Raw genomic sequence first — 25,681 nt, forward strand, 5'->3', positions numbered from 1 at the left:
GTTCCCATTTTGAACCATTTTATGTGTCTGAAGGTAGAACTCCGCCTACCCGGCATGACCAGGGGCAAATCGAGTGCACCTATAGGCCTACAGCTGGCCAATCGGATAGCTCAGATCACCGAATCTGCAGTTTCCTTGAGCCATAGACTGTAAAAAGAAGCCTCGAATGCAAAGTAAAATGGATACTGTGAGATTACAAAACTTTTAAAACCATGACGGGAGAGACTCAAGGAATACAGCGAAGAGCTGCTGTTTGAGTAAGTTCATGTTGAAGTTGTTATTTAGCACTGTCAACACATTTATAAAACCATAAAATGCACATTCTCCCTAATTCCACTCACACTACAACCGGATGCAATGAACGTGCAGAGTGCTGATAAAAGCTTGCATTACTAGGGTAGCCTAGTGGTTAGAGCTTTGGACTAGTAACCAGAAGGTTGCAAGTTCAAACCCCTGAGCTGACATGGTACAAATCTGTCATTCTGCCCCTGAACAGGCAGTTAACCCACTAGGCCGTCATTGAAAATAAGAATTTGTTCTTAACTGACTTGCCTAGTTAAATAAAGGTTAAATAAAAAATAAAATAAATAAATATATTATTATAGGCTTGTCTTTTTTTATATTGAGGAGTATTTTACTTTCTCTGGTCATAAGAGTACCAACATGAATTGAAGCACGAGGCAGAAATAATGCAGTGCGACTTGAGTTTCGCCGTCAGCTGGAAGACTGTGTCCCCTTTCTCTCAGCGGACGGAGGGAGAGAGGAGGAAGGGTGAGATGCAGCCTCACCGCTGCTCCCCTCCCTGCCCTCAGACTGACCAACTGATGCTATTACCAGTGTCCAATCCCTACAATTAAAATGGAAAGAGAAGAACAACAATGGCAGGGCAATTCAAACATAGCCAATATGCAGTGATAATGTACTGGGCCTATAGCCTACTGCACAAAGCTGTTTTTAGTTGGTTAATGTTGCATAGGCTTACGTTTTTGTCCCGTGAAAAAATCAAATCATCTGTGCTGTAGATCTCAGCTTGCATTTCTACTCAAAGCGATCTTGACTCAAAGGTTGGTGACCACCGCTTTAGTTACATCTTAACTATACATAACTCAAATTAATTTTACCACAATGATTCAGTAGATCAGGGGTCTCCAACAGGTCGATCGCAAGCTACCAGCGGCACGTAGCCCACCTATGAGTAGCTCGCTAAACATTTCCCAAAGTACATAAAATTTTCACGTGTTCCATCTTAAACTGTCATAACCAAATCTCACAAGTATCAGACACTGCAAGCTCCCACCTATCTAGTCAACGCAACATTTGACATTATCCCACCCCAGGTTAGCCACTATTGGCTTAAAAAGCCAAACCTAACACTATCTGCCAATGAATTTCCAGCAATATTGCCCATTTTTGTCTGTGTGGTGCTGGTGTTTGTCTATCACTCCGTGTGTAGCCAGTAGTGATGAGTCGTTTGTTCACAAACTGCTCTTTTTGGCGAACGTCAAATCCCATATGTGAAAGATGTTTATTTGACTCCCTGATTTGCGTACTTTTACTCCAAACATCTCACCTGCAGATAAATCATAAAAACATTATCCGAAGATTGTTTCTGCACTGAGGAATTACCATCTAGTGAGAAGAGAGCCTCATTGTTTTAGGCTTTTTTGATTGACAATTTTTTCATGGTTTTAGTTCACTTTCTAAGCATCACTGAACCAAGAGCCATTTGAGAGCCAAATGATCCTGCTCACAGAAAAGACTCGCAATGCCCATCACTAGCGGTCTTGTGTGTTGACAGAAATACTTTTCTCAAAACCTTCTCAATTATGGGCAGAAAGATGAATTCAACTATCTTTCATCAAATCAGATGGTATATTCTTTACAAAATCATTTGATGTTGCCAATTATTTTAATGATTACTTCATTGGCAAAGTGGGCAAATTTAGGCAGGAAATGGCAACAACGAACAGTGAGAAATTGTATTCAGGCATAAAAAAAAACAAATAATGAAAGAAAAGCAGTGCAAGTTTGGATTTTGTGAAGTTAGTGTGGGAGATGTGGGAAAATTATTGTTAATGATCAATAATGACAAATCTCCTGGCATTGACCACTTAGATGGAAAGCTACTGAGGATGGTAGCTGACTCTATAGCCACTCCTATCTGTCATATCTTTAATCTGAGCCTAGAGGAAAGTCTTTGTCCTCAGGCCTGGAGGGAAGCCAAAGTAATTCTGCTACCCAAGAGTGGTAAAGCGGCCTTTAATGGTTTTAACAGCAGATCTATAAAGTTGCTGCCAGCTCTTAGCAAACTGTTGGGGAAAAAATGTGTTTGACCAAATACAATGCTATTTCTCTGTAAACAAATTAACAACAGACTGAAGTTCAGCATGCTTATAGAGAAGGGCACTCAACATGTACTGCACTGACACAAATGACATGATTGGTTGAAATAAATCGCTAGTAAGAGGATTGTGGGAGCTGTACTATTAGATTTCAGTGCAGCCTTTGATATTATTGAGCATAACCTGTTGTTGAAAAAACATACACTACCGTTCAAAAGTCTGGGGTCACTTAGAAATAAATGTACTTGTTTTTGAAAGAAAAGCAAAAAAAATGTGTCCATTAAAATACCATCAAATTGATCAGAAATACAGTGTAGACATTGTTAATGTTGTAAATGACTATTGTAGCTGGAAATGGCAGATTTTTAATGGAAGATCTACATCGGGGTACAGAGCCCCATTATCAGCAACCATCACTCCTGTGTTCCAATGGCATGTTGTGTTAGCTAATCCAAGTTGATCATTTTAAAAGGCTAATTGATCATTAGAAAACCCTTTTGCAATTATGTTAGCACAGCTGAAAACTGTTATGATTTAAAGAAGCAATAAAACTGGCCATCTTTAGACTAGTTAAGTATCTGGAGCATCAGCATTTGTGGGTTTGATTACAGGCTCAAAATGGCTAGAAGCAAAGCACTTCTGAAACTCGTCAGTCTATCCTTGTTCTGAGAGATCAAGGCTATTCCATGCAAGAAATTGCCAAGAAACTGAAGATCTCATACAACGCTGTGTACTACTCCCTACACAGAACAGCGCAAACTGTCTCTAATCAGAATAGAAAGAGTGGGAGGCCCCGGTGCACAATGGAGCAAGAGGACAAGTACATTTGAGTGTTTAGTTTGAGAAACAGACGCCTCACAAGTCCTCAACTGGTAGCTTCATTAAATAGTACCCGTAAAACACCAGTCTCAACGTCAACAGTGAAGAGGTGACTCCGGGATGCTGGCCTTCTAGTCAGAGTTGCAAAGAAAAAGCCATATCTCAGACTGGCCAATAAAAATAACATATTAAGATGGGCAAAAGAACACAGACACTGGACAGGGGAACTCTGCCTAGAAGGCCAGCATCATGACCCTCCAGCATGACAATGCCACCAGTCATACTGCTCGTTCTGTGTGTGATTTCCTGCAAGACAGGAATATCAGTGTTCTGCCATGGCCAGCAAAGAGCCCGGATCTCAATCCCATTGAGCACGTCTGGGACCTGCTGTTCCATTCCTGACTTGTCAAAACTGTAGTTTGTCAACAAGAAATTTGTGGAGTGGTTTAAAAACTAGTTTTAATGACTCCAACCTAAGTGTATGTAAACGTCCGACTTCACCTGTAAGAAATGCAAATAATGTCCTAAACTCTCTTTCGCTGTTTCTTTCAGGGCCAAAGGTTCATGGTGAGGCAGACGTAACGGTGACGAAGAACAAATCTACAACCTAAGAAGATTCTGAATCTGCGGGTTTGTGTGTGTCAGACTGTCAGTATGTGTGATGGCATGAATGGCCTTTGGTCTAATTCTCGCCTCCTTCAGACATCCCTCTTCCTTCTCTCCCTCATCTAACTCTCACCACCACCATTTTTGTACCATGAGAGGACCTGCCCAGTACTCCGTGAGTAGTACGCCCGCGGCGTGTCTGCGGCGCTGTGCCGCGTGAGGGGCCCCCCCGTCGGCCTTTCGCGGAATGGCTTCTTTGGACCTGCCCTACCGCTGTCCTCGTTGCGGGGAGAACAAACGCTTCCGGTCGCTGTCCTCCCTCCGCGCCCACCTGGAGTACAGCCATACCTACGAGACGCTCTACGTGCTCTCCAAGTCCAACAGCGTGTGTGACGCCGCTGCACTACTCCCCCTGGTGGCCGACGGAGACCTTCTCCTCACTCCTTCTGCCCCCGGCGGCAACCACAGCAACAACAACGACCCCTTCGACGGACTTCAACTCCGGTCTTCCGCCTTCAGGGACTTCAAGGAGCGTCGCTTCCCGTGCCGCGAGCTTCCCTGTCCCGAAGACCTCGGCGGTTTGTCCACAACGTCCAACGCCGCGGCTCTCTACATCCCCAATGTAGAGTTCCCCCTGGGGGAGATCTTTGTGAAGAAAGCCATGAGTGCAGCCGGTGACCATCACAGTTCCCACAGCAACCAAAGCACGGCCGTGGCGGTGGCGGCGAATGTGGCGGCGAGCGCAGTGGAGGCGGCCTATGAGGAGGGTCTGGCCAGGCTGAAGGCAAGGGCCTTTGAGCGTCTGGAGCTGGACGAGAGGCTGGAGAAACTCTCAGAGGAGGTAATGGTAATCATCTACGTTTATTTATTTCAGTTTTTCCCTAACCTCTCCTTGAGTACCCCGAGCTAATTCCACTTATTCAATGTATAATATATACCAGTTCTACCACACCTAATTCATTTGGTGAATTTATCACCAAGCCCACTAAGCTCATTAATTGAATCAGGCTTGTTCTAGAATGCTAATATGTGGAATTCTAATATGAGAATACTCAAGAAGAGGTTTGGGAAACACTGATTTATTTCATTTCTTCCCATCACTACCCTTCTTTGGAAGAGAAAAGTAAAAAAAAAAGAAAAATATATATATATTTATTGGTATTTTCTCCCCTTTTTTCAGAATATTTTTTTTCTTCTGTATTTTACATATGTACCAACAAACTCAAATAAAAAGTACTTCCCATCACCACCACTGGACTGGAACCAAAATCCCTCCTCCATTGCAGGTGGAGCAGAAGATAGCTGCACGTGTGGGTCGGCTGCAGACAGAGCTGGAGAGGAAGAGCGGCGAGCTGGAGCGGGCCAAGCATGAGAGCGTGCGGCTGGGCCAGGAGAAACAGGACCTGGAGGACAAGGCATCGGAGCTCTCCCGCCAGGTGGATGTTTCGGTGGAGATGCTGGCCAACCTCAAGCAGGACCTGGTCAGCAAGGAGGAGGAGCTCACCCACAAACAACTGTGAGTCAGACAATATGGTGGTTTACCTTTACTGTGTAGGCCTTGTGTAGCTGTACTGTTGCTACCAGTAGGATAGGGGTGTGCCAATCTGGCCATACTGGTAATCGTATCTGTAAATTGGCAGTTGATAGTTGGATCAGATGATACTCGTGATTGTGAAAAACAAAATAGTTTTTAAATGCCTAAGTAGATGTTGGCAAAATACCTCATCTCCCTGCAGGTTTATAGACCAAAAAGGCTGGTGTGTGTGTGTTGTAGTGGAAATTTCCTGTATTACCAAATCATGAGAGCAAACCACAAACAAGTCAGAGTTATCATAAAGTCCATCTTTAAATATATGAGCTCCATCACAACCCTGTGACTCTCAGATTAATTCAGTGTCTATAAATTAATTATGTTAGAGTGCTTACACATTACAACTGAGATCCTTTATAGCAAAGACACACATAGCCAGACAGCATTGGCTATAAATTATTGTTCAGCTTTGTCTCCTAAACTATGTTCTCATCTTGCCCTTGGTACCATTCAGGACCAAAAACTAGCATATATCAAATACACCCTCCTGGACAAGATCACAGAGACACAGTGACTGGCACACAGACATTGTGGAGCCAAGAGATAATTGTTTCCCCCTCAATCATCCCTTCACATGGTTTAAAAAATATGTTTACATATGAAGACAAGTTTGACCTCTCCCCTCTCTACGGCCCAAGTAACTGAACCCAGGACAGAGAAAGGATAACTGCAAATGGCCACCACTATAGTACAACAAGATGCATTCTAAATGAGAAGTAACTCACAAGCATATATTAATGAAAAGAAAACATCTTATCTATGTTACCCAACTATTCTGATTAATCCCCAACGGTGTGTGTGTGTGTGTGTGTGTGTCCCTCAACTTGCAGCAGGCCGGGCAGAAAAGTTTGCTGTTACTCAGTCAGAATGTGCATGGGCAGTTCATATTTTCTCCCTACTCTCGGCCTGCTTGTAAGATATTATGCTTGCTAGCTGGCAAACATCCTCACCATTTGATTTATCATAGTAGTAGGCGAACAGGAGGCAGCAGCGATCTAAACGATCAGACCGAAAACAACATGTAAGTGAAGCGTGTAGACAGAGAAATACAGCTTGAATCAGTGCAGCAGGATCAACGTACAGCCCGCCTTTCTGTTAACAGACAGGATAACTAGCCAGTTGAGTTATTTAGACCACGTAGCACCGTGCACTTGATTGAAAGTTGGGCGCTGCCACCCAGATTTAAAAAATAAAAAATTCTTTGATCATAGGAAAATTGCCTATATCTGTTAAGATGCTTGTTTTCTCCGACTACTCGGCACACCCCTACGGGCTTACCCACAAACAGTGAGTCTGATGATAGAGGCCTACTGTTGCTTTACTGTTAGCAGTATGAGCTCACCCACAAACAGTGAGTCTGATGATAGAGGCCTACTGTTGCTTTACTGTTAGCAGTATGAGCTCACCCACAAACAGTGAGTCTGATGATAGAGGCCTACTCTAAACCTTTCATGTATATACCTACAGTAGCTCTTTACTGTTGCAAGTGAGTCAGACCACATACTGTGCAGGTTTAGCTTTACAGTGTATTATTAGTGGCTGTGATAAACATAAACTCACACGTGGATATCTGGACCCTTGTGGATAAGTGAGCCAATATACAGAAGCTGTTGCTAGTGCCACATACCGAGAAGGTTTGGACCCTGGTTTTCCTGCCAAACAGTCAGGAGGCATCGCATTGTTTTACTTTAATTTTGTGATGTTTGTGTCCATAACTCCATGTGTGAATGTGTGTTTGCCTGGACCCTTGTGGATAACTCACAGCTGATGATGGCTGCTGGGTGCTTTGGTCTCTCTGCCCATTCACACAGTTGTCCACAGCTGTGTCAGTGTTACTGATGCATGGCTGAACTCTGAGGGTAAACCGAACAGTGACCCCGACATGGATGGTATGACGCTCTCTCTACCCTCCTCTCTCTCTCTCTCTCTCTCTCTCTCTCTCTCTCTCTCTCTCTTCCCCCCCCCCCCGGCTCTCTCTGTCCATCCACACACGCTCTCTCTTACCCTCTCCCCCCCCTCTGGGTCTCTCTGTCCATCCGCACACGCTCTCTCTTACCCTCTCCCCCCCCCTCTGGCTCTCTCTGTCCATCCGCACACGCTCTCTCTTACCCTCTCCCCCCCCCTGGCTCTCTCTGTCCATCCGCACACGCTCTCTCTTACCCCCCCCCCCCCCCCTCTGGCTCTCTCTGTCCATCCGCACACGCTCTCTCTTACCCCCTGGCTCTCTCTGTCCATCCGCACACGCTCTCTCTTACCCCCCTGGCTCTCTCTGTCCATCCACACACGCTCTCTCTTACCCCCCTGGCTCACTCTGTCCATCCACACACGCTCTCTCTTACCCTCTCCCCCCCCCGGCTCTCTCTGTCCATCCCCACACGCTCTCTCTTACCCTCTCTCCCCCCCCCTGTCTCTCTCTGTCCATCCACACACGCTCTCTCTTACCCCCCTGGCTCTCTCTGTCCATCCACACACGCTCTCTCTTACCCCCTGGCTCTCTCTGTCCATCCACACACGCTCTCTCTTACCCTCTGCCCCCCGGCTCTCTCTGTCCGTCCACACACGCTCTCTCTTACCCTCCTCCCCCCCCTTCTGGCTCTCTCTGTCCATCCACACACGCTCTCTCTTACCCTCTCTCTCTCCCCCCCTGGCTCTCTCTGTCCATCCACACACGCTCTCTCTTTTTTTGGTGTGATTCTCTATGGACGTCCAGTCCTCCAGATGTGGCCTTGCTGCGGTCTCCATAACTCTGTGCCTGAAGCGTGCCTATTGGCCGCTGTCTCCATGTCACTCAGTGCCTCAGCATGCTCATTGGCCAGTCAGGCTGAAGGGTGGCTTGGACAGCAACATCTGGCCAATAGGAGACAATCTGGACCAGTATCACATAGGCTCAAACCACCTGGCCTACTGTGTTTGGGGCAGCTTCAACAAGGCATAGTCATTACACTTATTTCAGTCAGGGGGCGAATGGGGAATATGAGAATAGCTGGCACACTTTATTGTGGTGGTTCAGTTTAGGGTTTGTTGCGAGATTTTCTCACTTAGATGGATTACATCCTCACTTATCGGATGTTCTATAATGATTTATAGTTTATAAAACATACGAATGAGCTTGTTAAACTAAGATTTAAAGTGGGCTATTTTTGAGTGTTATGATTCAAACAGGAGCTGAGGAGCTGTTTCTGCAAGGACAGGACGTACTTCTGGACGGGTAAGTGCTAATGCCGTTTTATGAAAAATAAATATATATATATTGCAATGAAGTGTGTGTGTGTGTGTACATACATACATACATACATACATACATACATACATACATACATACACATTTCATTGCAAAATATATATATATATATATTTTCCTTTTTTAAATTCAAATGGTATGGAGTAGAGCAGCAAACACACACATGGCCACTGCGCCTGCTACTCCTCTCCATTTCCATATGAAATAGCCATAAGGGTGCTGTTCGGGGGGGGGCAGGCCCACAACAATAGCCGGAGTTGAATGGAACAGCACTTCACCTTAGTGACTGTTCCCTCTGCTCTATACAATACATATCTGTTTATTTTATGTGATGATAAAAGGCTCATACAATACAAATATATTTTTTAAATGTTTTCCTTCACAGTGATAGCGACTCCGACTGGGAGCCCCCGGTGCCAAGCTGCCCGCTCTACTCCTACCTCCAGTGGTGTTCATATGCCACAGTTCATTACTGCAGGCATGACTGTGCCTCAGGGCCAAAAGGGCACAGCATGGAGGCGTCATTGTGTTCTGTGTCGCACCTGCATCCCTTGTACAGTTTGCCTCTGCTTTACATCAGAAAGAGACTGCTATGGGACATGGCACAGGCAGCAAAATATTGTGTAGAGGACTTCCAAGGGGTCTACTGGGTTTTTAAAAATATTTTTTTTCTAATATTTTTGTAAACATTTTTATATATTTTTTTTTTGTGTGTTAGAATTGCTTTTTGATATGTGGTATATAGTTATTTGCACTGTTCCTGAAGTTATCAGTCTGAAACTTTGCACACCTACAGTTGCCCTCTTGTGTTATCCATCAAAATTATCTCCAGCATCCTATCTGACTGTGTGGCTATTCTAGTACATGTGAAAGATGATGCTACAACAATAAAAAACAGAAAACGTATGCTCTTTCTTTCTCTTTTCTTCCACCAGATCTACTGTGTTATATTCTCCTACATTCAATTAACATTTCCACAAACTTCAGAATGTTTCCATTCAAATGATACCAAGAATATACATATCCTTGCTTCTGGGGCTGAGCTACAGGCAGTTAGATTAGGGGATGTCTTCAGGCGGAAATTGAGAACAAGGGATGCAGCCATAAGAGGTTTTAAAGCAACCCCTTCCTCTTTCTGTCTGTCCTTATCCTTACCACTTCCTCCTCTGACCCAGCAGTTAGTCTGCTTATCAGTGTAGGATGTTAAAGCAACCCCTTCCTCTTTCTGTCTGTCCTTATCCTTACCACTCCCTCCCTCCCTCCTCTGACTCAGCAGTTAGTCTGCTTATCAGTGTAGGATGTTAAAGCAACCCCTTCCTCTTTCTGTCTGTCCTTATCCTTACCACTTCCTCCTCTGACCCAGCAGTTAGTCTGCTTATCAGGGCTAGATAATATGTTGGCTGTCTGTGGACGGACGGATAGATAGATAGATACTGTCCAGAGCAAGGCCTGGGATGTCATCATGGCCACATTACTGCCAATGCACCAGACATACCAATAAGCACATGCACACAGTGTGCACGCAGCTTTAATGTGGGGACCAAACAATTGATTCCCATTCAAAATCCTATTTTCCCGAAACCTAAGCCCTAAGCCTAAAATAGCCTTTTTCCTTTTGGGGACTGGCGAAATGTCTCCACTTGTCCGCATTTTCCTTATTTTACTATCCTTGTGAGGGCTTCTGGTCCACACAATGATAGTAAAAACAAACACACACACACACCCAGAGAGAGAGGAGGCCCAAGTCCAACATCTCAGGCATTATGAGATGGGACTATCCCAACACAGTGGTACTTAGACTCAAATGTGAAAGTTTTTGACGTTTTTTTTTTGTATATAAAAAAAAGAAGTCCTCCCTTGGTTTATCTTGGTTGATATACTCCCTCTCTCTCTTTTTCAAGATCTTGTTGTTTCAGCCTCCTTATTTAGACGCATCCATTAACTTGCTTTTGGATAAAGTGTGTGTCTGCTTAAATGACTATGTCGTCATTGTAAGAAGGATGAATATCCTGTCGCTAAGGCACCCTCTACAAAGGTCATAGACACAACTACCATTTGTCCACAACTACCATTTGTCTCAGCTATGCCAAAGACATTGGTGGTGTACCATATTCCCTATGTACTGAACTACTTTTGACAAGGGCCCCTATTTCATACAAAATGCACTACTTTTTTTGTTGACCATAGCACTATGTAGTGCACTACATAGGGCCTAGGGTGCCATTTGGGATGCAGCCATTGGCTCTCCGTGCTTGGAAGAAAAGCTGGCAACTCAACAGTGAGGTCTTTCTGACTGAAATGTAGGCTAGCTGCAGAGATGGAAAAAGCGTATCACAGACTGAATGTTCAGAGTAAGCCGCAAAGATGACTCAGCAGTGTGGTTGACCACGGCTGAAAGATGGACGCTGCTTCTTCTCAGCGTGATGGGAGGTGTTCAAGTTGTCGTATTAAATTATAATTTTAGTGTATTGGAAATGTTGCTTTTGCATGTGGTTTCCACAGAATATATGGGCCTAATATAAGTGTTGTTATTAGAGGTCCTTGTCAAGGGAAGGTATCATTTTCTAGAAACCATGAATGCTATGGTTATATTCAATCAAAACTCAACCATTATAGATAGAATAGAATAGGCAAGCAGAGCAACAACCTCTTTATTTCCTCAACACGGTCAGCCACTATAGGCCTAAAATAGGGTATTTTAGACTCATTTGCGATAACATAAATAATTTCAGTGTTACGCAACTACAGTTTTGCCTCAGGACAAAAATGGAATGTGATATGTAGTTAAGCAAAGCCATCCCAGTAATTTCAATGTTTCATCACGGTTCTAATATTGTGTGTGTGCGTGTGTGTGCGTGTCCATGTGCTAATAGACTCACAGATCGGAATTGAAAACCTAGGCATTTTTTTTCTCTTAAGATGCTCCCTGCCATAATTACTATTTACTTATTCATTTATATATATATATATATGTGTGCTTCACAACTCATTAAGCTAACTCATGGTGCCAGGAAATCAGGAAAAGGGATGTTCTTTTTATAGCCCTCTATGATCTTATCAAGTAAAGGCAGAAGATTGCCCAAGTCATTTGCATTGTAATGCCAGCGCTGGGCTTTGATTGGGTAAATGAAAGTAGTCCAATAATAGCCTGGGCCTTGTCAGTGTGAGCAGTGATGATTGGCTGTTCATGCAGTGTTTACACAGTTGATTGGATGGGAGAGTCATTAAACTCTTTTTTGCTGTGATCTGACATGAAGGTCAAAAGACATGAGAGGGAAGCCACAGGGCGTTTGTTGTAGTCGTAGATAGCAGGGCAACTAGGGGCTTATTCAGACTGAAGAGCGTTGAAACAATGTCATTTCAAATGACATTACATGTACATAAACATTTCTATTTACCTTAGCAATGGAATGTCCCATGCTGAGAGAGGGGATCGGGGACATCGTGACCTGCTGTTCCAGCTCTACGGGTTAAATGTTTCATGAATATCATCATAGCCTTTAGCCAGTAAACATGCAAACACTCATGAATTTGAGCTGCAAGACAACAGCCAGTGGTGGAGCTACTGCTAACATTTGCTTCATGAAAAAACTTGAGCATGGCAAAAGTGTACTTTTACCCTTCTCAGAGGAAGGTAAAAGTAAAGTAACGTTATCATACGATGTCACTCATATTACACAGAGCAAGCAAGCTACACCAAAATGTCTGCATCCTCCTCATACACTACTACTACTACCACTACTATTACTACTACTACTACTACTACTACTACTACTACTACTACTACTACAACTACCACTACCACTACTACTACCACTACTACTACCACTACAACTACCACTACAACTACCACTACAACTACCACTACAACTACCACTACAACTACCACTACTACCACTACTATTACTACTACCACTACTATTACTACTACCACTACTATTACTACTACCACTACTACTACCACTACTACTACTACCACTACTACTACTACTACCACTACAACTACAGCTACCACTACTACCACTACTACTACTACTACCACTACTACTACTACTACCACTACTATTACTACTACCACTACTACTTCAACTACTACCACTACCACTACCACTACTACTACTACCACTACCACTACTACTTCAACTACTACTACCACTACAACTACCACTACCACTACTACTACCACTACTACTACTACCACTACTACTACTACTACTACTACTACTACTACTACTTCTACCACTGCCACTACTATTTCTACTACTACTACTACTGATAGAACAATGAGCCAGATATAATGAGCCGGCTGTATAAATGGTGGTGAGAGGAAGCCCAGTGGGAGCAAATTTGATTTGTCACATGTACCGAATACAACCCTACAGTGAAATGCTTACTTACAAGTCCTTAAACAACAATGCAATTTTAAGAAAAAGTAAGAAATTAAAGTAAGAAATGCTTAAAGAGCAGCAGTAAAATAACAATAGCGAAGCAATTTACAGGGGGTAACGGTGACAGAGTCAATGTGCGGGGACACTGGTTAATTGAGGTAATGAGTTATTAAAGTGACTATGCATAGATAATAACAGAAAGTAGCAGCAACGTAGAAGGGGGGGATGCAATGCAAATAGTCTGGGTAGCCATTTGATTAGATGTTCAGGAGTCTTATGGCTTGGGGGTAGAAGTTGTTTAAAAGCCTCTTGCACCTAGACTTGGCGCTCCGGTACCTCTTGCCGTGCGGTAGCAGAGAGAGCGGTCTATGACTAGGGTGGCTGGAGTCATTGACCATTTTTAGGGCCTTCCTCTGACACAGCCTGGTATAGAGGTCCTGGATGGCAGGAAACTTGGCCTCGGTGATGTACTGGGCCGCACGCACTACACTCTTTACTGCCTTGCGGTCAAGGGCTGAGCAATTGCCATACCAGGCAGTGATGCAACCAGTCAGGATGCTCTCGATGTTGCAGCTGTAAAACCTTTTGAGGATCTGAGGACCCATGCCAAGTCTTTTCAGTCTCCTGAGGGGGAATAGGTTTTGTCGTGCTCTCTTCACGACTGTCTTGGTGTGCTTGGACCATGTTAGTTTGTTGGTGATGTGGACGCCAAGGAACTTGAAGCTGTTAACCTGCTCCACTACAGTCCCGTAAATGAGAATGGGGGCATGCTCGGTCCTCCTTTTCCTGTAGTCCATAATCATCTCCTTCGTCTTGATCACGTTGAGGGAGAGGTTGTTGTCCTTCAACCACACGGTCAGGTCTCTGCCCTCCTCCCTATAGGCTGTCTCGTCATTGTCGGTGATCAGGCCTACCACTGTTGTGTCATTGGGAAACTTGATGGTGTTGGAGTTGTGCTTGGCCGTGCAGTCATGAGTGAACAAGGAGTACAGGAGGGGACTGAGCACGCATCCCTGAGGGGCGCCCGTGTTGAGGATCAGTGTGGCGGATGTGTTGTTACCTACCCTTATCACCTGGGGGCGGCCCGTCAGGAAGTCCACTATCCAGTTGCAGAGGGAGGTGTTTAGTCCCAGGGTCCTTAGCTTAGTGATGAGCTTTGAGGGCACTATGGTGTTGAACGCTGAGCTGTAGTCAATGAATAGCATTCTCACAGAGGTGTTCCTTTTGTCCAGGTGGGAAAGAGCAGTGTGGAGTGCAATAGAGATTGAATCATCTGTGGATCTGTTGGGGCGGTACACAAGTTGGAATGGGTCTAGGGTTTCTGGGATGATGGTGTTGATGTGAGCCATGAAACATGTTGATATTACAGACTCAGAAAGGGAGACGTTGAAAATGTGAAGACACTTGCCAGTTGGTCAGTACACGTCCTGGTAATCTGTCTTGCCCTGCGGCCTTGTGAATGTTGATGTGTTTAATGGTCTTACTCTCATTGGCTGCGGAGAGCATGATCACACAGTCGTCCTTTGCCTGTTTGATGGTACGTTGGAGGGCATAGCGGGATTTCTTATAAGCTTCTGGGTTAGAGTCCCGCTCCTTGAAAACAGCAGCTCTACCCTTTAGCTCAGTTCTGATGTTGCCTGTAATCCATGGCTTCTGGTTGGGGTATGTACTAGAGGTCAACTGATTATGATTTTTTTATGATACCGATTATTGGAGGACCAATAAAAGCTGATACCGATTAATTGGCCAATTTTATTGTTGTTTTTTGTTGTTGTTGTTGTAATAATGACAATTACAACAATATTGAATGAACACTTATTTTAACTTAATATAATACATCAATAAAATCTATTTAGCCTCAAATAAATAAATACATTTGGTTTAAATAATGCAAAAACAAAGTGTTGTAGAAGAAAGTAAAAGTGCAATATGTGCCATATAAGAAAGCTAACATTTAAGTTCCTTGCTCAGAACATGAGAACATATGAAAGCTGGTACCATCGCTCAGTCAGACTGCTCTATCAAATCATAGACTTAATTATAACATAATAACACACAGAAATACGAGCCTTAGGTCATTAATATGGTCGAATCCGGAAACTATCATCTCGAAAACAAGACGTTTATTCTTTCAGTGAAATACAGAACCGTTCCATATTTTATCTAACGGGTAGCATCCATAAGTCTAAATATTCCTGTTACTTTGCACAACCTTCAATGTTATGTCATAATGACATAAAATTCTGGCAAATTATTTTTCAACGAGCCAGGCGGCCCAAAATGTTGCATTTACCCTGACTCTGCGTGCCATGAACGCAAGAGAAGTGACACAATTTCACCTGATTTTGATTTAACTTGATTTTAAGAAAGGCATTGGTGTTTATGGTTAGGTACAGTCGTGCAACGATTGTGCTTTTTTTTCGCAAATGCGCTTTTGTTAAATCATCTCCCGTTTGGCGAAGTTGGCTGTCTTTGTTTGGAATAAATAGTCTTCACACAGTTTGCAAATTAGGGCCAGTCAGCCCAAACTGCTGCATATAGCCTGACTCTGTTGCAAGAGAAGTGACACAATTTCCCTAGTTCATGTTTGTCAATATTAACTAAATATTCAGGTTTAAAAAGATATACTGGTGTATTGATTTTAAGAAAGGCATTGATGTTTATGGTTAGGTACACGTTGGAGCAATGACAGTTCTTTTTCGCGAATGCCCACAACAACGATTGTATGCAACGCAGGACACGCTAGATAAACTAGTAATATCATCAACCATGTGTAGTTAACTAGTGATTATGATTGATTGATTTGTTTTTATAAGTTAAATTTAATGCTAGTTAGCAACTTACTGCAGTCGCGTAACAGCTCCGGCTGCTCCACGCAGACTGGCAGCTCTGGTTGTTCCATGCAGACTGGCAGCTCTGGCTGCTTCATGCTGACTGGCGGCTCTGGCTGCTCCATGCTAACTGGCGGCTCTGGCTGCTCCATGCAGACTGGCAGCTCTGGCTGCTCCATGCAGACTGGCAGCTCTGGCTGCTCCATGCAGACTGGCAGCTCTGGCAGCTCCTTGCAGACTGGCAGCTCCTTGCAGACTGACAGCTCCTTGCAGACTGGCATCTCCTTGCAGACTGGCAGCTCCTTGCAGACTGGCAGCTCCTTGCAGACTGGCAGCTCCTTGCAGACTGGCAGCTCCGGCTGCTCCATGCAGACTGGCAGCTCTGGTTGTTCCATGAAGACTGACAGTCTGGCTGATCCATGCAGACTGACATCTCTGGCTGCTCCATGCAGACTGGCAGCTCTGGCTGCTTCATGCAGACTGGCAGCTCTGGTTGCTCCATGCAGGCTGGCAGCTCTGGCTGCGCTAAACAGGCAGGAGACTCCGGCAACGCTGTAGAGGCGGAAGGCTCTGGTAGCGCTAAACAGGCGGGAGACTCCAGCAGCGCAGGAGAGGAGGAAGGCTCTGGCTGCGCTGAACAGGCGGGAGACTCTGTCAGCGCTGTGGAGGAGGAAGGCTCTGACTGCGCTGAACAGGCGGGAGACCCCGGCAGCAGCGCTGGACAGGAGGGAGACTCCGGCAGCAGCGCCGGACAGGCGGGAGACCCCGGCAGCACAGGAGAGGAGGAAGGCTCTGGCAGATCCTGGCTGACTGGCGGATCTGGAAGAATCTGGCTGACTGGCGGATCTGGAAGAGTCTGGCAGACTGACGGTTCCGGCAGATCCTGGCTGACTGGCGGATCTGGAAGAGTCTGGCTGACTGGCAGATCTGGAAGAGTCTGGCTGACTGGCGGATCTGGAAGAGTCTGGCTGACTGGCGGATCTGGAAGAGTCTGGCTGACTGGCGGATCTGGAAGAGTCTGGCTGACTGGCGTATCTGGAAGAGACTGGCTGACTGGCGTATCTGGAAGAGTCTGGTTGACTGGCAGATCTGGAAGAGTCTGGCTGACTGGCAGATCTAGAAGAGTCTGGCTGACTGGCGGATCTGGAAGAGTGTGGTTGACTGGGAGATCTGGAAGAGTCTGGCTGACTGACAGATCTGGAAGAGTCTGGCTGACTGGCAGATCTGGAAGAGTCTGGTTGACTGACGGATCTGGAAGAGTCTGGCTGACTGGCAGATCTGGAAGAGTCTGGCTGACTGGCAGATCTGGATGAGTCTGGTTGACTGACAGATCTGGAAGAGTCTGGCTGACTGGCAGATCTGGAAGAGTCTGGAAGACTGGCAGATCTGGAAGAGTCTGGCTGACTTGCAGATCCTGGCAGACTGAAGGCTCTGGCTGCTCCATGCTGACTTGCGGCTCTGGCTGCTTCATGCTGACTGGCGGCTCTGGCTGCTTCATGCTGACTGGCGGCTCTGGCTTCTCCATGCTGACTGGCGGCTCTCGCTGCTCCATGCAGACTGGCGGCTCTGGCTGCTTCATGCTGACTGGCGGCTCTGGCTGCTCCATGCAGACTGGCAGCTCTGGCATCTCCTTGCAGACTGGCAGCTCCTTGCAGACTGGCAGCTCCTTGCAGACTGGCAGCTCCGGCTGCTCCATGCAGACTGGCAGCTCTGGTTGTTCCATGAAGACTGACAGTCTGGCTGATCCATGCAGACTGACATCTCTGGCTGCTCCATGCAGACTGGCAGCTCTGGCTGCTTCATGCAGACTGGCAGCTCTGGTTGCTCCATGCAGGCTGGCAGCTCTGGCTGCGCTGAACAGGCAGGAGACTCCGGCAACGCTGTAGAGGCGGAAGGCTCTGGTAGCGCTAAACAGGCGGGAGACTCCAGCAGCGCAGGAGAGGAGGAAGGCTCTGGCTGCGCTGAACAGGCGGGAGACTCTGTCAGCGCTGTAGAGGAGGAAGGCTCTGACTGCGCTGAACAGGCGGGAGACCCCGGCAGCAGCGCCGGACAGGCGGGAGACTCCGGCAGCAGCGCCGGACAGGCGGGAGACCCCGGCAGCAGCGCCGGACAGGCGGGAGACCCCGGCAGCACAGGAGAGGAGGAAAGCTCTGGCAGATCCTGGCTGACTGGCGGATCTGGAAGAATCTGGCTGACTGGCAGATCTGGAAGAGTCTGGTTGACTGGCAGATCTGGAAGATTCTGGCTGACTGGTAGATCTAGAAGAGTCTGGCTGACTGGCAGATCTGGAAGAGTCTGGTTGACTGGCAGATCTGGAAGATTCTGGCTGACTGGTAGATCTAGAAGAGTCTGGCTGACTGGCAGATCTGGAAGAGTCTGGCTGACTGGTAGATCTGGAAGAGTCTGGCTGACTGGTAGATCTGGAAGAGTCTGGCTGACTGGCAGATCTGGAAGACTGGCAGATCTGGAAGAGTCTGGCTGACTGGCAGATCTGGAAGAGTCTGGCTGACTGGCAGATCCTGGCAGACTGATGGCTCTGGCTCCTCCATGCTGACTGGCAGCTCTGGCTGCTTCATGCTGACTGGCGGCTCTGGTTGCTCCATGCTGACTGGCGGCTCTGGCTGGTCCATGCTGACTGGCAGCTCTGGCTGCTTCTTGCAGACTGGCAGCTCTGGCTGCTCCTTGCAGACTGGCAGCTCTGGCTGCTCCTTGCAGACTGGCAGCTCTGGCTGCTCCTTGCAGACTGGCAGCTCTGGCTGCTCCATTCAGACTGGCAGCTCCTTGCAGACTGACAGCTCCTTGCAGACTGGCAGCTCCTTGCAGACTGACAGCTCCTTGCAGACTGACAGCTCCTTGCAGACTGGCAGCTCCATGCAGACTGACAGCTCCTTGCAGACTGGCAGCTCCATGCAGACTGGCAGCTCCATGCAGACTGGCAGCTCTGGTTGTTCCATGCAGACTGGCAGCTCTGGTTGTTCCATGAAGACTGACAGTCTGGCTGATCCATGCAGACTGGCAGCTCTGGCTGCTCCATGCAGGCTGGCAGCTCTGGCTGCGCTAAACAGGCAGGAGACTCCGGCAATGCTGTAGAGGCGGAAGGCTCTGGCAGCGTTAAACAGGCGGGAGACTCCAGCAGCGCAGGAGAGGAGGAAGGCTCTGGCAGCGTTAAACAGGCGGGAGACTCCAGCAGCGCAGGAGAGGAGGAAGGCTCTGGCTGCGCTGAACAGGCGGGAGACTCCGGCAGCGCTGGAGAGGCGAGGCGCACTGTAGGCCTGATGAGTGGTGCTGGCACTGGTGGTACTGGGGCGAGGACACGCACAGGAAGCCTGGTGCGGGGAGCTGCCATCGGAGGGATGGTGTGTGGAGGTGGCACAGGATGGGCTAGACCGTGAAGATGTACTGGAGATCTTGAGAGCAGTGCGGGCACAGGACATGCAAGGCTAGGGAGGTGCACAGGAGGCCTGGTGCGTGAGGCTGGCACCAACTTCACCAGCCGACTAGCACGCACCTCAGGACGAGTATGGAGCGCTGACCCAGGTGCCATCAAATCCCCAACACGCTCCGTCGGGCGAATTCCATATTTAAAGCACCAACACAGCAACTCCCTCATTACTCTCTCCTCCAATTTCCCCATGAACTCCTTCACAGTCTCTGTTTCGCTCACCTCCAACACCGGCTCTGGTTCTGGTCTCCTCCTTGGCTCCTCACGATAAACGGGAAGATTGGGCTCAGGTCTGACTCCTGACTCTGCCACACTCTCCCTGAGCCCCCCCCCCCTCAAGAAATTTTTGGGGCTGACTCTCGGGCTTCCATCCGTTTCGCCGTGCTGCCTCCTCATACCGGCGCCTCTCCGCTTTCGCTGCCTCCAGTTCTTCCTTGGGGTGGCGATATTCTCCAGACTGAGCCCAGGGTCCTTCTCCGTCTAATTAGTCCTCCCATGTCCATTCCTTCTTTTGTTGCTCCTGCTGTTGCTTTTGCCTGTTACCACGCCGCTTGGTCCTGTTGTGGTGGGTGATTCTGTCACGACTTTCGTTGTGGGAAGGAAGAGCGGACCAAAATGCAGCGCAGTTGTGATTCATTTTATTTAATACGGAAACTATACACGAATAAACTAACAAAATAACAAACGTACGAAAACCGAAAACAGCCCTATCTGGTGCAAAACACAGAGACAGGAACAATCACCCCCAAACACACAGTGAAACCCAGGCTACCTAAATATGGTTCCCAATCAGAGACAATGACTAACACCTGCCCCTGATTGATAACCATATCAGGCCAAACACAGAAATAGACAAACAAGACATCCAACATAGAATGCCCACTCAGATCACACCCTGACCAATCAAAACATAGAAACATACAAAGTAAACTATGGCCAGTATTTTATGTCTGGATTTTAATTTTTTGTATTTAATTATTATGTAAAATGTTTTTGTTGTACTGTATGTGTGTTTATAGTTTTGTTTAATGTTGTGTTAGTGTATGTACATTGTTTTGTCTGAAACGTTGTTCCCCCTGCTGCTATTGGACCAGGTTTCACTTGGAAAAGAGATGGTATCTGAAAGAGAAAAACCTGTTTAAATAAAGGTACTTGAAAAAGGAAACAATCGATCTCAGTTTTCTGTTTTCAAAACTACAATTTGTTACGAACAGAGTAGACAAAGTTTTGTAGACTTTAAAAAAATTGCGTTATTTTGAAGGAATGTAAGGGTGACTTGAGATATTGCACACGTACACTTCACAGAGTAGGCGTTCCCTAACGGAGATTTGCAAATACATGCTAGAATGCCCCAATAGGATCTCGCTAGCTTGTTCTTGGCTCTGCCCACCTCCTTGCATGTTTTTGCCCACTGTTTGCTCCCATTGGAGAGCACAGCTTGTCATTTAGCTTAGATTAGTTATATAAATCTTTGCTACTAGCTACTGCTGCTAACTTGCTAGCTATGTTATTTAGCTGACTGCTAATGTCAGCCAACGTTAGCTGAACCATAGCTAGATTGCTTTTCGGCCTACATAGCGTATTGAACAAACCATGCTTAATTTCATCAATAACATACAAATCATTACTTGAATAAAAGCAAATTGCCATAAAAAAATGATTTGACTGAGTTGCTGTGTGCGTTCCTGCTTGCTTTTGCAATGAAATAAGTTAGTGTTCTGAAATTCCCTTAAAGCTATGGTGTCAATTTGAGTAACTGGCTTTTACTGCAATTTCAGGTAAAAACTCAATAAAACAAGTCTCTAATATAAGAAATACTTGTACATTTCAGCTGTTTCAAAAACATTGCTATGCTATTAAGAATTTTACAAGCATGCATGCATGCAGTTGAAGTCAGAAGTTTACATACATCTTAGCCAAATACATTTAAACTTCTTTTTTTCACAATTCCTGACATTTAATCCGAGTAAAAAGTCCCTGTTTTTAGGTCAGTTAGGATCACCACTTTATTTTAAGAATGTGAAATGTCAGAATGATTTATTTCAGCTTTTTCTTTCATCACATTCCCAGTGGGTCAGAAGTTTACATACACTCAAATTAGTATTTGGTTGCATTGCCTTTACATTGTCGAACTTGGGTCAAACATTTCGGATAGCCTTCCACAAGCTTCCCACAAAAAGTTGGGTGAATGTTGGCCCATTCCTCCTGACAGAGCTGGTCAGGTTTGAGTCAGGTTTGTAGGCCTCTTTGCTCACACACGTTTTTTTAGTTCTGCCCAGAAATGTTCTATGGGATTGAGGTCAGGGCTTTGTGATGACCACTCCAATACCTTGACCTTGATGTCCTTAAGCCATTTTGACACAACTTTGGAAGTATGCTTGGGGTCATTGTCCATTTGGAAGACCCATTTGCGACCAAGCTTTAACTTCCTGACTGATGGCTTGAGTTGTTGCTTCAATATATCCCCATAATTTTCATTCCTCATGATTCTTTCTATCTTGGGAAATACACCAGTCCCTCCTGCAGCAAAGCACCCTCACATCATGATGCTGCCACCCCTGTGCTTCACGGTTGGGATGGTGTTCTTCGGCTTGCAAGCCTCCCCCTTTTTCCTCCAAACATAACGATGGTCATTATGGCCAAACAGTTCTATTTTTGTTTCATCAGACCAGAGGACTTTTCTCCAAAGAGTACAATCTTTGTCCCCATGTGCAGTTGCAAACCGTAGTCTGGCTTTTTTATGGTGGTTTTGGAGCAGTGGCTTCTTTCTTGCTGAGCGGCCGTTCGGGTATCTCTTTTTACTGTGGATATAGATACTTTTGTATCTGTTTCCTCCAGCATCTTCACAAGGTCCTTTGCTGTTGTTCTGGGATTGATTTGCACTTTTCGCGCCAAAGTACGTTAATCTCTAGGAGACATAATGTGTCTCCTTCCTGAGCGGTATGTCGGCTGCGGGGTCCCATAGTGTTTATACTTGCGTACAATTGTTTGTACAGATGAACGTGGTACCTTCAGGCATTTGGACATTTTTCCCAAGGATGAACCAGACTTGTGGAGGTCTACAGTTTTTTTTCTGAGGTCTTGGCTGATTTCTTTTGATTTCCCCATGATGTCATGGCAAAGAGGCACTGAGTTTGAAGGTAGGCCTTTAAATACATCCACAGGTAAACTTCCTATTGACTCAAATTATATCAGTCAGCCTATCAGAAGCTTCTAAAGCCATGACATAATTTTCTGGAATTTTACAAGCTCTTTAAAGGCACAGTCAACTTAGTGTATGTAAACTTCTGACCCACTGGAATTGTGATTTAAGGGAAATTATCTGTCTGTAAACAATTTTGGGGAAAATTACTTATGTCATGCACAAAGTAGATGTCCTAACTGACTGGTCAAAACTATAGTTTTGAAAAAAAATAGCAATTGTCTTCATCTTAAACGGTACTGACCGCTACTTCATACATACATTATATATATTTTTAATTTGACCTTTTATTTAACGAGGCAAGTCAGTTAAGAACACATTCTTATTTTCAATGACAGCATAGGAACAATGGGTTAACTGCCTTGTTCAGGGGCAGAACGACAGATTTTTACCTTGTCAGCTCGGGGATTCGATCTTGCAGCCAACGCTCGAAACACTAGGCTACCTGCCGCCCCATGCATACATGCATACATACATACATACATACATACATACATACATACATACATACATGCGTACATACATGGTGAGCACTACTGCACCTGTTTCTCACCTTACCTTTGCCTACCCACATACGCTGCAGTAGGCCTCAGTAACTCCCCAGGTTTGATTTGTGCCCCACATCCAGCTAGGGTGGACTGAGTGGAATGACCAAGCCCCATAGTGAGAACATCAAAAAGCCACTCTCAATGCTGTGCAATTTCAGTACAGTATTTCATCTAAGGTATTTCATGCTCATTCCCTCAAAACACATGGAGAGGGAGGGCGGAAGGGAGGAGGGGCAACTTACAATATGTCTCACCGATGTGATGCTGCTGCTACTGTGGAAACTGGCTTGTTCTATGCCAAGCGAGGCAGCATTCCCAGGATGCAAAGCGTTACTGACTGTCAGGGTAGGGAGGAACCGGTGCCTTAGAGCGGTGGGTTCACACACACACGCACGCACGCACGCACGCACGCAAACACACACACACACACACACACACACACACACACACACACACACACACACACACACACACACACACACACACACACACACACACACACACTCAACCATGGTTAATACGAAACTGACGGGATATGTGAAAGCTTACCTTAATGGCATGGAGAAAAGGGAGACATTAAAGCTGTCTGTAAATGTAGCCTATGCTATGTGAATGACAATACATCATTGCACGCACGATAGAACAGCAAAGAATTACCGCAATTTTTGCTATACCACAATGCTTAATGCTCCTCTCTTCTGTTTCATCAAGAAAACAAAAACAAATGTACTGGTTTCGATCAGTGGCTCTGTCTCACCTTGTGCACCTTTCAACTTCAAAGGTTAAAAATAAGCAAAATTGATGTTCCAGTCCTAGATTGCCCTTTTAACAGAATTCTTTTAAAGATAAATAATTTAAACCTCGACTGAAGGCACTGACAAACAATATGAAGTTTCTTATGAGAAATGACTGCATGTTACAGCCCTGAGCATAGATATGGAGAAACCAGGAAGGTAGAGGGTCGATAATGACGATGGAGGGTTTGATTTGCAGGTCCTTGAAGCTGGAGAGGCTGGGAGGCAGAGAGAGGCTGGGAGGCAGAGAGAGTCTGGGAGGCAGAGAGAGGCTGGGAGACAGAGAGAGGCTGGGAGGCAGAGAGAGGCTGGGAGGCAGAGAGTCTGGGAGGCAGAGAGAGACTGGGAGGCAGAGAGAGACTGGGAGGCAGAGAGAGGCTGGGAGGCAGAGAGAGGCTGGGAGGCAGAGAGAGGCTGGGAGGCAGAGAGGGCTGGGAGGCAGAGAGGCTGGGAGGCAGAGAGAGACTGGGAGGCAGAGAGAGGCTGGGAGGCAGAGAGAGGCTGGGAGGCAGAGAGAGGCTGGGAGGCAGAGAGAGACTGGGAGGCAGAGAGAGACTGGGAGGCAGAGAGAGACTGGGAGGCAGAGAGAGGCTGGGAGGCAGAGAGAGACTGGGAGGCAGAGAGAGGCTGGGAGGCAGAGAGAGGCTGGGAGGCAGAGAGAGACTGGGAGGCAGAGAGAGGCTGGGAGGCAGAGAGAGACTGGGAGGCAGAGAGAGACTGGGAGGCAGAGAGGCTGGGAGGCAGAGAGAGACTGGGAGGCAGAGAGGGCTGGGAGGCAGAGAGAGACTGGGAGGCAGAGAGAGGCTGGGAGGCAGAGAGAGGCTGGGAGGCAGAGAGAGACTGGGAGGCAGAGAGAGGCTGGGAGGCAGAGAGAGGCTGGGAGGCAGAGAGAGGCTGGGAGGCAGAGAGAGACTGGGAGGCAGAGAGAGACTGGGAGGCAGAGAGAGGCCGTTTTTTTTAAATTCGAGAATATAATTAATCTGTTGAAAGAAGAGTCTTGATTTTGTCATTGCATTGACAATTATCTGTTGAATGAGATGAGTCATTCTATTGACTCGGGCTTTGCCGATCCCAATATAGCAAAAAAGATTCCATGGCAAAAATGAAAACACGAAGCAGACAAAACTCTTTAGTCCTTTTTAAAACCTGCTGTAGATAAAATACTGTGTGATATAGATTGGAAAATAAACAAATACATTTGACTCATTTGAATTTGAATGGCAACATAATGTTTGTTTCCAACATTAGGGCTGTTTTCCTAAAGAAGTTAACTCCGATTCTTATTTTGTTTCCTTGCCATGATACTGGTATTGTCCCGGCCCACCTATTGACCGTAGGACTACATTTTATACGAACAAAACACACTGCGAAGACTGACTGCTAAAAGCAGCAGGTGGCCGCTGTGTGTTGGCGATGACCTGCTGGGTGTCGACGTACAGTGACGATTCTGCACGTTGTATCGACGGGAAATGAATAGAACATGATGGCAGATATTTCTTCTCCGATGCGATTGGACAGCTAACCGTTGCTTTTAACCATTTTGTCGGCACGGTGTGTTTTGTTCTTAACGTTTTGGGAGTACCAATAGTAGAGCACCCGGATTAGGTTTTCTTGGAATGCAAGAACCTCATGGAGAGAAGGCTTTGTAAATGGGTCGATGAGCTTCATCAACATGATCAAGGCATACTGACTTTTTGTTGTTGTTGTCCTTCCTCGTGCACACTCTATATTCTCCGGCTTGTCTGTATTCTCCATCTGTCGCTCACTCTCTCTTTCACTGCCTCTCCTTTATTCTATTGCTCTCTTCTCACCTCGTCCTCGACAGGCTGCTGCTTCTCTTTCTTTGTCTCTCTCTCCCCCTCCTCCCTCCCTCCTTC

At 46.2% G+C, this 25,681-nt stretch overlaps 1 protein-coding gene and 1 long non-coding RNA gene across 2 annotated transcripts in view; both read left to right on the top strand.

Annotated features, from left to right (window-relative positions):
* Positions 1 to 25,681, top strand: part of LOC135507802 (F-box only protein 41-like) — a 96,528-nt gene that overhangs the window by 24,766 nt on the left and 46,081 nt on the right. The window contains exons 2-3 of the mRNA XM_064927466.1: positions 3,714 to 4,608; positions 5,054 to 5,283. Coding sequence (XP_064783538.1) covers positions 4,015 to 4,608; positions 5,054 to 5,283 — 824 coding nt within the window. The 5' untranslated portion in view covers positions 3,714 to 4,014. The remainder of the gene's footprint in view (positions 1 to 3,713; positions 4,609 to 5,053; positions 5,284 to 25,681) is intronic.
* Positions 7,951 to 9,505, top strand: LOC135507803 (uncharacterized). Its single transcript, XR_010450712.1, has 2 exons — positions 7,951 to 8,566; positions 8,985 to 9,505. It is a non-coding gene; the product is annotated as an uncharacterized LOC135507803 (long non-coding RNA).

This window comes from Oncorhynchus masou, chromosome 21, assembly GCF_036934945.1.
Source record: "Oncorhynchus masou masou isolate Uvic2021 chromosome 21, UVic_Omas_1.1, whole genome shotgun sequence".
In the NCBI taxonomy this organism is placed as follows: Eukaryota; Metazoa; Chordata; class Actinopteri; order Salmoniformes; family Salmonidae; genus Oncorhynchus; species Oncorhynchus masou.